This window comes from Oncorhynchus nerka, linkage group LG24 (genome assembly GCF_034236695.1).
Source record: "Oncorhynchus nerka isolate Pitt River linkage group LG24, Oner_Uvic_2.0, whole genome shotgun sequence".
In the NCBI taxonomy this organism is placed as follows: domain Eukaryota; kingdom Metazoa; phylum Chordata; class Actinopteri; order Salmoniformes; family Salmonidae; genus Oncorhynchus; species Oncorhynchus nerka.
In genome coordinates this window covers 19,105,318-19,117,637 of record NC_088419.1, presented here as the reverse complement: position 1 = coordinate 19,117,637, position 12,320 = coordinate 19,105,318, and the positions used below count along the sequence as shown (strand labels likewise).

At 47.6% G+C, this 12,320-nt stretch overlaps 1 protein-coding gene across 4 annotated transcripts in view; it reads left to right on the top strand.

Moving 5' to 3' along the window:
• The window catches only part of LOC115107617 (AT-rich interactive domain-containing protein 1B-like), a 114,000-nt gene that overhangs the window by 3,241 nt on the left and 98,439 nt on the right, over positions 1-12,320 (top strand). For 3 of the 4 annotated variants that reach the window (XM_065008684.1, XM_065008685.1, XM_029631067.2), the window contains exons 2-3: positions 3,442-3,642; positions 8,480-8,629. In XM_065008684.1, coding sequence (XP_064864756.1) covers positions 3,442-3,642; positions 8,480-8,629 — 351 coding nt within the window. The remainder of the gene's footprint in view (positions 1-3,441; positions 3,643-8,479; positions 8,630-12,320) is intronic. The other variant, XM_065008682.1, reaches the window with a different exon arrangement.

Genomic DNA, 12,320 nt, shown 5'->3' with positions numbered 1-12,320 from the left:
ATGTACATAATTTTAGCTGCATTAAGTACCAATTTCTGTTCAAGGGCTTTCTACAAAGCAAAAGGGCAGATTGTAGTTGAGAGAGAGCCTTGTCAACAGAATACACAACCGTATCATATGCATACAATGGGAAGTTACAATTTCTTAGACAAACCAATATTGCTAGATGCCAAAGAACAGGCTGGTGCTAGTAGTGGTCCATGTTCCAGTGAAATGTGTTGCAATCAATTGTTTGACTGGGCGGTTAGTGGGCTGCTATGCATACTCTTCTGAAATGAGTTCATGAAACATCCACCGTGTAGGCCGACTGAAACTATTGTACAGAGGGCCTGGCAAGGGCTGGTGTCCATCTTGCACTTCCAAGAGCACTTTGGAAGCATGAACATTTGAGCTAAATTTGACCATGACTTCCCAATTGACCTAATCTCGCATCTGATTGGTTCTTACCACCTGCCTATCAAGGACTGTGGGGGGGACTCAGGATTGTGTTCTGATTCCATTGTGTAGTGGTATCTCTGACACTCGTGGCTTGACCTTTTTTATCTAGTGACGTGATCCTGGTTTTTGACATGGAGGCCATTATGTGGTCTCCCCTTCATTATGTGGTCTGCCTTCACACATGCAAATTAGCCATGTGCCCGATCCCACAATCAGCCAGCTAAATATCTCAGCTGGAAAACACACTCTCTGTCTTCAGGCCTGCACTGTGACAACCTACCAAGAAGTGCCTGGTTTGAAAGCATTGACATCTTTTGTCAATGTGAACATGTTGTGGACGGAACCCTCCATTAAACAGGCTTTCTGTCTGAAAATGTTTAACAGCCACTCTAGTCTCTACTGTAGCTTAATTTCCCCACGGCTAAGCCCCCCACAGTGTTTAAAGATGTGCAAACTGCTGCACTACACAAAATATGGACTTTTCAGATGGAAGTTATTCTTGTATTCACTAGCTAATTCCTGCTGTCTCCAGCATGCTCTGAGATCCTGTTACTGACAAGGCTATAATAAACATTTCTGCTTTGAAAGTCTATCATCTTCACTGAGGTATTGTAATTGAGTCTTAAATTAGTCTTTTTAAAAGAGGACATGTCCTTTTTTTCCGCAACTCTCTCTCATTCTGGCTTTGAGCACATGGACTTTGGTGCATCAGAAACACTATGAAGGGGGTGATGCTGGCTTTGGTCTCTGACATTCTTGCCGTCAAAGCTCTAGTTTTATTACATTTTGACAAGTGGTTATGTTTACGTTGTAGATGCAGTGTGTGGATATAGCCAGATGATGTGGTAAATGCGGTGGTTTGCCTGTGATGTCCACAGGCAAACCATTCAAGTTTGGACGTCAGTGAGTCTGGACGTCCACTTCATTGTGGGTTGGAGAGGGTTCGTCCTGTGCTCTTTGGTTACCTGTAGTGTAGGGTTACAGACAAACCTGAGATTGTGTTTTAGGAACTCATCCCAGGCATATTTCTGACCGACTTGTAAGAATTGTGCTGGCCTAAAGTAGAGGGGTTTCTCTTCATAGTTTCTCCTCCCTCTCCAGAGGCAGGTTTGATGTCTCCTCCCCACCCTCGTGGTGTGAATTGAACACATGGCACTCTGACTCAGTATTTAATCTGTCCTGAATGGCACTCTATTTCATATACAGTGCTCTACTTTTGACCAGGACCCATATGTTTCTGGTCAAAAGTAGTGCACTATAAAGGGAATAGGGTGCCATTTAGGATGTAATCCTTTTATTTTGCTGATTTGTAGGTAGGATTTCCCCATCTGAATGGCCTCATTCACATTGACAGCAAGCCCTCGTTTGGTAGATTAGCCTACAGCAGACAGAAGAAGTGTTTAGCTGGGAGAAATTTAGTGATTTTTGCTCACTGGACTCCTAATACAGGGAAAATACAAAAACAAGCTTGACCTATTTGTGTTTTTAAAAAATCACATCCTTCTTTGCTCTGCAGCTATTTTCTCCAGACTTTCATATGTGGGGTGAGACTTTCTCAAAATAATGGACCTACAACACCATGTGTGGTGTTTACGAACGGATTGAAACCAGTTACAGGTCATAAAATGGAGTAAGAACAACACAAAATTGAATGTTTACTGCTGGTACCTGAAAAGCATTCTTGTGTAGACGAAGTGTTGTGTATGTATTTAGTTCAGAAAGTGTAGTGTTTAGGATTTAAGTAGCCTTTTCTCCATCTGCTGATCTAGTCTGTCTTTTTTGTAGTGAGGTTTTATTTTAAGACTGTTAGTCATTTGAGTTTACCAAATGGATTGTGTCAAATAAAAATATTGCTTTGTTTCTGTCTTTGAAAAAAGTTGATTAATTCAAATTAGGCGTACTGCCAGGTGTACAATACTTCTACAAAGGATTGTTGGTACAACATCCTCCAACTTGCTTTCATTGCTCATAATCCCATCTGAGCTACAGCGAAAACATTTGAATCGTTTTTATTCTGGATAACCTACCCTTAACTGTCATTTAGTGAGTCTGTGTTAAAATCGCAGGGTGCCCAGGCATGACTGCTGACACCCAGACTGTTCGTTTAAAGTGGCCCCTTGGGCTTTCTCGATTGCTCACATTTTCTTTAAGTGCTTCTTCAATTGGCCTGAATTTAGCAGTGACATGAGAAGATTAGTTTGAATTGCTCTCACTCTTTTTTTGGCACAGCCTGCCGAGCCTCTGGAGAATAACCTGACTCCTAAAGCACTTGACGGCACATTATCCTGGATATCTTTGCCTACCCCTGGACCTGACTATGAACCCCAGGCTATTTAATAGGACTCCGATGGAGTGATGGAGAAATCTGATGTATTGAAACATTTAAAAACTACTTTTGTCATTTGCAAGGCATGGTGAATAGGCCTACTTCAATCCTGGCCAGCTGTCATATACTGGAAGTTGAGTAGTGATGGTCAGAATAGGTTGCTATCGTTTTCTTACTAGTTTTGCTCTAGTCTAGGCTAGACTCTAGATATATTTTTATACCTTTTTATTTAACTAGGCAAGTCAGTTAAGAAGAAATTCTTATTTACAATGATGGCCTTGGAACAGTGGGTTAACTGGCCTAGGAACAGTGGGTTAACTGGCCTAGGAACAGTGGGTTAACTGGCCTAGGAACAGTGGGTTAACTGGCCTAGGAACAGTGGGTTAACTGGTCTAGGAACAGTGGGTTAACTGGTCTAGGAACCGTGGGTTAACTGGTCTAGGAACAGTGGGTTAACTGCCTTGTTCAGGGGCAGAACGACAGACTTTTACCTTGTCAGGTCGTGGATTTGATCTTGCAACCTTTCGGTTACTAGTTCAATGCTCTAACCACTAGGCTACCTGCTGCGAATGTGAAGGCAGGGGCCTTTGACCTTGCAAGCTGTTGGTTGTATTATACAATGTCTAAAGCATAGTAAGCCCAATCTTATGCTAACTTCTCCCATCTCTCTCTATTAGGTGCCACCAATAGACGCCATGGTGATGAAGCGCTCTCAGCTGTACGGCATGGGCAACAACCCTTACTCCCAGCAACAGCAGGGCGGGGGCGGCTCCTACCCTGGCCAACCATACGGATCACCTTCTCACCGCTACCCAATGGGAATGCCTGGGAGGGGTCAGATGGGCATGAGTGGAATGCAGTATCCTCAACAGCAGCAGGTATGTTCTCCATTTAGGCTAGTCAACCACTGCCTAAATGTCTGCCATTGCAATGTAGGCTACTTCTCTACAGACTACTGTCAGCATTCAGGAGTTAGCACATGACGTATTCGCTTTTACAATGAACCGCATTGGGATGCCCTTTCACCAGTTACACCAGTGACTGGAAGGCAGAGGGCTCTTCAGAGCTGTGTGGGTTTTGAATGACAATCACCTTGCAGGTTAAAAAAAGCTTTGGCCTGTTGTCCCATCACGCAGAAGGCATGGGTCTGTCCGTGGTTGCATCCCGGAGGGCACCCTGTTCCTAATGGACCGGGGTGAAAGTAGTGCACTATATAGGGAATAGGTTGTCACACAACCCCTGTGTGGGTGGCAGGGCTCTGACTGAGTGTGGGGATCTGTTGACATGCAGCATGGCTGGCAGAGCAGTGTGGGCCAGGCTGGGCTGAGTCAGTCTATTCTGGTTAGAGTCAGACTGCACTGCTGCTATATTTAGCCCCCGGACAGAATGTTGGACTTGGCTCTTAACGCTCCTCCAGAGACGGCCTGGCAGTGGCCCTCACATGGGACCAGGCTGCTGACGTAGCATGATGTATGATGGTCCTAAATAAGGACTAAAGTCTGCCTCACCAGTAGTATTTGTGTACTGTTCTCGCTCTCTCTTAATTATTTATATATATATATTACACACACACACACACACACACACTGTTTGTTTTGCTGATTGAAGTAAATTCCCTGGGCTTTGCTGCTGTTCTGTTTCACAGTTGGCCCTCTTTCATTCCAGCCATTATCCTTCCAGTGACAGGTGCTGAAAAAAAGTATGGAAACCCTTGTTGATATGAATAGACAACAGCTTTCTATGCCTCCACTTTGGCATGGGCCATGCACGACACACACACACACTAGGAATGGCTCTGCAGTTGTAATCTTGTCATATACCAATGTCATATTGATACTGCCTTTGTGGCACTGGATACGTATCTGCTAAATCACCTAAATGTAAATATTCACAACACCAGCTTTGAAAATAGCAGAAATTGCGTTGCCCAAAGAAAACGTCATCTCGACGATGGCAGAAAACCACTATCACATCATTGCATCATTACATCATTAGAAATCAGCAGCATTTTCCAGTTTGACCCTAGGGCTCCGTGTTAGTGTCAACTCTGCTTGCTTTTCCGTCTCGGAGAGAGACTGAGCATATAATGACTTTTATCAGCACTGGGCCCCAGATGGCCCCTTCTCCATTACCTCATGGATCCCACCTGAAATTGGATGCTTCAACTATTCAGATACCACCGGGGCCCGCTTTGCTATTTTATATTGATTGTGTTCCCGAGGGTGGGGGGGGTGGCCGGCCAGCACGGAGAGAAGAGATGCAGCAGAGAAGACATGCCCGTATTCGAGATGTCATTCAGAGATCAACCTTAATATTTCATGATAATTAGGAATGGATTTTCCTCAGTCTACTATACAGGCTGGCTTCGCTTCTTCCCTTGCATCCTGCTGTCTTTGGTCTGGTGTCAACTGTCCTAAATGGCACCCTATTCCTTCTATGGTGCACTACTATTAATCAGGGCTCTGTAATATTCCCCTAGTGTCATCAGTCCCTGATTCAAAACTGTATTATCTTATGCTTCACGGAGTCGTGGCTGAACGACGACACCATCAACATACAGCTGGCTGGTTATACGCTGTACCGGCAGGATAGAACAGCGGCGTCTGGTAAGACAAGGGGTGGCGGGCTATGCATTTTTGTAAATAACAGCTGGTGCACGATATCTAAGGAAGTCTCGAGCTATTGCTTGCCTGAGGTAGAGTATCTCATGATAAGCTGTAGACCACATTATCTACCGAGAGAGTTTTCATCTGTATTTTTCGTAGCTGTTTAGAGGCCGGCACTAAGACCACATTGAATGAGCTGTATTCTGCCATAAGCAAACAAACAAAAAACACTCAACCAGAGGCGGCGCTCCTAGTAGCCAGGGATTTTAATGCAGGGAAACTTAAATCCGTTTCACCAAATTTCTATCAGCATGTTAAATGTGCGAGGGGGGGGGCTCTGGACCACCTTTACTCCACACACCGACGCATACAAAGCTCTCCCTCCATTTGGCAAGTCTGACCATAATTCTATCCTCCTGCTTACATGCAAAAATGAAAGCAGGAAGCACCAGTGACTAGATCAATAAAAAAGTGGTCAGATGAAGCAGATGCTAAGCTACAGGACTGTTTTGCTAGCACAGACTGGAACATGTTCTGGGATTCTTCCGATGGCATTGAGTACACCACATCAGTCATTAGCTTCATCAATAAGTGCATCGACGATGTCGTCCCCACAGTGACCGTACGTACATACTAGAGGTCGACCGATTTAATTAGGGCCGATTTCAAGTTTTCATAACAATCGGAAATCGTTATTTTTGGCGCCAATTTGCCAATTTGTATTATTATTTATTTATTTAACTAGGCAAGTCAGTTAAGAACACATTCTTATTTTCAATGACGGCCTAGGAACAGTGGGTTAACTGCCTTGTTCAGGGGTAGAACGACAGATTTTCACCTTGTCTGCTCGGGGGATCCAATCTTGCAACCTTACAGTTAACTAGTCCCACGCAATAACGACTTGCCTCTCTCTCGTTGCACTCCACAAGGAGACTGACTGCCTGTTACGTGAATGCAGTAAGCCAAGGTAAGTTGCTAGCTAGCATTAAACTTATCTTATAAAAAACAATCAATCATAATCACTAGTTAACTACACATGGTTGATGATATTACTAGATTTTATCTAGCGTGTCCTGCGTTGCATATAATCTGACTGAGCGTACAAGTGTCTAAGTATCTGACTGAGCGGTGGTAGGCAGAAGCAGGCGCGTAAACATTCATTCAAACAGCACTTTTGTGCGTTTTTCCAGCAGCTCTTCGTTGTGCGTCAAGCATTGCACTGTTTATGACTTCAAGCCTATCAACTCCAGAGATGAGGCTCGTGTAACCGAAGTGAAATGGCTAGCTAGTTAGCGTGCGCTAATTGTCGCTGTGTTGCTGGTTCGAGCCAAGGTAGGAGGGAGGAAAGGGATGGAAGCTATACTGTTACACTGGCAATACTAAAGTGCCTATAATAACATCCAAAAGTCAAAGGTTAATGAAATACAAATGGTATAGAGGGAAATAGTACTACAATTCCTATAATAACTACAGCCTAAAACTTCTTATCTGGGAATATTGAAGACTCATGTTAAAAGGAACCAACAGTTTTCATATGTTCTCATTTTCTGAGCAAGGAACTGAAACGTTAGTTTTCTTGCATAGCACATATTGCACTTTTACTTTCTTCTCCAACATTTTGTTTTTGCATTATTGCAAATTGAACATGTTTAATTATTTACTTGAGGCTAAATTGATTTTATTGACGTATTATATTAAGTTAAAATAAGTGTTCATTCAGTATTGCTGTAATTGTCATTATTACAAATACATTAAAACATTTGGCCGATTAATCGGTATCGGCTCTTTTTTGGCCCTCCAATAATCGGCATCGACGTTGAAAAATCCTAATCGGTCGACCTCCAATCCAAAGCCTTTCCATTTGTGGGGTAGTGAAGGAGAGCACACTCTCACCACCGCTGCTGCTGGTGCGTCCTTCAGATGCTCTTGGCCTGGCCTGGTAATGGGCTCAGAGGAGAGGGGCTGGGAGGCAAGAAGAGAGAGGAGAGGCAGGGAGCTAGGGGAGGTTTAGTTAGACTCCCAGACATCAGTGTCTCAGTTCCAGAGTCATGAGCTCATGTGTGGAAAAACAGCCTTGACGCCCCCCAGGCTTAAGGAGCTGACGGCTTGTTGGGTGATGAGCATTGCACACAGCTATTGGATTGTAAAACTGCTCAGCGCTGCACTCCCATATGGGCCTCCATGTTTCTGCCTTTGTGTCCCAAATGGCACCCTATTCCCCATGTAGTGCCCTACTTTAGGTATAGGCTACCATTTTGAGCTGCAGACAGAAATAACCCAGCCATTTTCATAGATTGCTCTTTGGTTTCATAGATATCTGATGTTTCATAGAATGACCAGGCTAGTGTTCTTGTGCTTGGCTATTGAATCATTGAGGGGGAGGACCCTTCGCCAACAGGGGAATGCTGAACTCTGCCTCTGTTGCAGAAACCTTATGATTGATCGTGTTTACAGATTTCTCGATGGTGTACTCTAGAATAGATATCAGTCTGTTCTATACACTGCTGGTTTTGTGTATTTTGTTCTAGACTTAGAACCACGGCTAGTAAGTGACTCCAGGTGAGGCAGAGAGAGGGATGAGCCAATAACAGCTGTTCCCCAAAATGCCTTACGTAAGACTGTTACAAACAGCTTGAGATGAATGGAGGAGGAGGAGAGCAGCTGGGGCTGTGTCCCAAATGGCACACTATGGGCTCTGGTCAAAAATGGTGCACTATATAGGGAATAGGGTACCCTTTGGGCCACGGCGGCCGTGTGTATTATTGATGTCAACACAATGTTAATGTATTGAGGCTGGAGAGGTGAGAAACCCTCCAGGGTCCTGTTCATCACTGCCGTTAGTCAACCTCAGTACAGAGCATGGTAAACAACCTAGCAGGCAGTGTGACTGAGTGGAAATGACTGAGGCTATACAGCACCACATTGATTGGGAGTTTAATCAAATTCACTTCTGTATATGAATTGGGATCTTTTAATGGTATGCTGATGATGTCTTGGTGAACTAAAGGCCATTAGTCTATCCTTTACGTCTTGCAGAGGTGTGGGCATTGACAGTGAGCTTTTAGAGAGTATCGATCCTATCATATCTGATGTCTCCTTTGTCTCTCAGCAGATGGCAGCTCAGTATAGGCAGCAGCAGGGGGGCATGAGTGGGTACTGCCAGCCACAAGGCCAGCCCCCGTACTCCAGCCCTCCCCAGCAGCAGCCTGCAGCCCCCACGCAGCCCCCCTACATGCAGGCACGTCCACTGCCACAGCAGGTAAGGCTACAACCCCTACAATGCCATGCGTGTATTGATGCTGACTAGCCAATTGACAGGACTTAAGTTAGACTTCTGACCTTTCTGAACCACGCACTCATCGGCTAGTTCATGTCCATGAGTGTAATCAAAGCAGTGTTTACCCCATAAGCACACACACACACACACACGTTGATTTCATTGTGGAGAGACCGGTTTACTGGGATTATAGCCAGAACAGAGGCCACCCAGGTCCATCTTCATTTTAAAAACTTAATGAGCAATACATTAAAAACCAATTCTGCGCTGTAGTGTTCCCCAGAGATTAGAGTGGGCCATTATCTGTTCCATCTGCACTCCCCGTCCCCTCTCTCTCTCAGTCTTCGTCCCAAATGGCACCCTATTCCCACTACCTTTGACAAGGACAGTCTTTCTGTCTGTTTGAGTCAGCCATTTTGGCTGCTCGTATTTGTAGGCGTGAGGCAGCGAGTCAGCTGCAGTCATTTTTTTATTCAGCTAGCAGAGAGTTAACTGCAGGGGGGTCCTTGGATGAAGGGAAAACCCAAGATGGCCACCACTGTGCTTGTTAGACCAGTGTTTCCTGTGAAACTGGGTGTTGTAATGATGAAACACAGCTGCCAACAACACAGTGTGAACTCTGTTGGGGGTCACTGAACAAGACACGGCGTCGCTTCTATGTTCGCCCCCTTTAGGGATGCAAACAGTGTTCCACCTGACCCAAACCACAATCCGAGAGACTGAGAGCGTGGCAGTCTACTGATCTCTGTGTTGACCCTGCTACTCCGTGTCTCTCCTCTGTCCCAGCGGCCTTCGTAAGCTTTGTGTGTGTCGTCTTGGCGAGACAATGAGCCAGCGTACACCACGGGAAACGTGTGTGTCGTCTTGGTGAGACAATGAGCCAGCGGACACCACGGGAAACGTGTGTGTGTGTCGTCTTGGCGAGACAATGAGCCAGCGTACACCACGGGAAACGTGTGTGTGTGTCGTCTTGGCGAGACAATGAGCCAGCGTACACCACGGGAAACGTGTGTGTGTGTCGTCTTGGCGAGACAATGAGCCAGCGGACACCACAGGAAACGTGTGTGTGTGTGTCGTCTTGGTGAGACAATGAGCCAGCGGACACCACGGGAAACGTGTGTGTGTGTGTGTCGTCTTGGCGAGACAATGAGCCAGCGTACACCACGGGAAACGTGTGTGTGTGTGTCGTCTTGGTGAGACAATGAGCCAGCGGACACCACGGGAAACGTGTGTGTCGTCTTGGCGAGACAATGAGCCAGCGGACACCACAGGAAACGTGTGTGTGTGTGTCGTCTTGGTGAGACAATGAGCCAGCGGACACCACGGGAAACGTGTGTGTGTGTGTGTGTGTCGTCTTGGTGAGACAATGAGCCAGCGTACACCACGGGAAACGTGTGTGTGTGTGTCGTCTTGGTGAGACAATGAGCCAGCGGACACCACGGGAAACGTGTGTGTCGTCTTGGCGAGACAATGAGCCAGCGGACACCACAGGAAACGTGTGTGTGTGTGTCGTCTTGGTGAGACAATGAGCCAGCGGACACCACGGGAAACGTGTGTGTGTGTGTGTGTGTGTGTGTCGTCTTGGTGAGACAATGAGCCAGCGTACACCACGGGAAACGTGTGTGTGTCGTCTTGGCGAGACAATGAGCCAGCGTACACCACGGGAAACGTGTGTGTGTCGTCTTGGCGAGACAATGAGCCAGCGTACACCACGGGAAACGTGTGTGTGTCGTCTTGGCGAGACAATGAGCCAGCGTACACCACGGGAAACGTGTGTGTCGTCTTGGCGAGACAATGAGCCAGCGGACACCACGGGAAACGTGTGTGTGTCGTCTTGGCGAGACAATGAGCCAGCGGACACCACGGGAAACGTGTGTGTGTCGTCTTGGCGAGACAATGAGCCAGCGTACACCACGGGAAACGTGTGTGTGTGTCGTCTTGGCGAGACAATGAGCCAGCGTACACCACGGGAAACGTGTGTGTGTGTGTCGTCTTGGCGAGACAATGAGCCAGCGGACACCACGGGAAACGTGTGTGTGTCGTCTTGGCGAGACAATGAGCCAGCGTACACCACGGGAAACGTGTGTGTGTCGTCTTGGCGAGACAATGAGCCAGCGTACACCACGGGAAACGTGTGTGTGTCGTCTTGGCGAGACAATGAGCCAGCGTACACCACGGGAAACGTGTGTGTGTCGTCTTGGCGAGACAATGAGCCAGCGTACACCACGGGAAACGTGTGTGTGTCGTCTTGGCGAGACAATGAGCCAGCGTACACCACGGGAAACGTGTGTGTGTGTGTGTCGTCTTGGCGAGACAATGAGCCAGCGGACACCACGGGAAACGTGTGTGTGTCGTCTTGGCGAGACAATGAGCCAGCGGACACCACGGGAAACGTGTGTGTGTCGTCTTGGCGAGACAATGAGCCAGCGGACACCACGGGAAACGTGTGTGTGTCGTCTTGGCGAGACAATGAGCCAGCGTACACCACGGGAAACGTGTGTGTGTCGTCTTGGCGAGACAATGAGCCAGCGTACACCACGGGAAACGTGTGTGTGTCGTCTTGGCGAGACAATGAGCCAGCGGACACCACGGGAAACGTGTGTGTCGTCTTGGCGAGACAATGAGCCAGCGGACACCACGGGAAACGTGTGTGTGTGTGTGTGTGTGTGTCGTCTTGGCGAGACAATGAGCCAGCGTACACCACGGGAAACGTGTGTGTGTGTCGTCTTGGCGAGACAATGAGCCAGCGGACACCACGGGAAACGTGTGTGTCGTCTTGGTGAGACAATGAGCCAGCGGACACCACGGGAAACGTGTGTGTGTGTCGTCTTGGCGAGACAATGAGCCAGCGTACACCACGGGAAACGTGTGTGTGTGTCGTCTTGGCGAGACAATGAGCCAGCGTACACCACGGGAAACGTGTGTGTGTGTCGTCTTGGCGAGACAATGAGCCAGCAGACACCACAGGAAACGTGTGTGTGTGTGTCGTCTTGGTGAGACAATGAGCCAGCGGACACCACGGGAAACGTGTGTGTGTGTGTGTGTCGTCTTGGCGAGACAATGAGCCAGCGTACACCACGGGAAACGTGTGTGTGTGTGTCGTCTTGGTGAGACAATGAGCCAGCGGACACCACGGGAAACGTGTGTGGCGAGACAATGTGACACCACAGGTGTGTGTGTGTGTGTCGTCTTGGTGAGACAATGAGCCAGCGGACACCACGGGAAACGTGTGTGTGTGTCGTCTTGGTGAGACAATGAGCCAGCGGACACCACGGGAAACGTGTGTGTCGTCTTGGCGAGACAATGAGCCAGCGGACACCACAGGAAACGTGTGTGTGTGTGTCGTCTTGGTGAGACAATGAGCCAGCGGACACCACGGGAAACGTGTGTGTGTGTGTGTGTGTGTGTGTGTGTCGCCTTGGTGAGACAATGAGCCAGCGGACACCACGGAAACGTGTGTGTGTGTGCCTTGGCGAGACAATGAGCCAGCGTACACCACGGAAACGTGTGTGTGTCGTCTTGGCGAGACAATGAGCCAGCGTACACCACGGGAAACGTGTGTGTGTCGTCTTGGCGAGACAATGAGCCAGCGTACACCACGGGAAACGTGTGTGTGTCGTCTTGGCGAGACAATGAGCCAGCGGACACCACGGGAAACGTGTGTGTGTCGTCT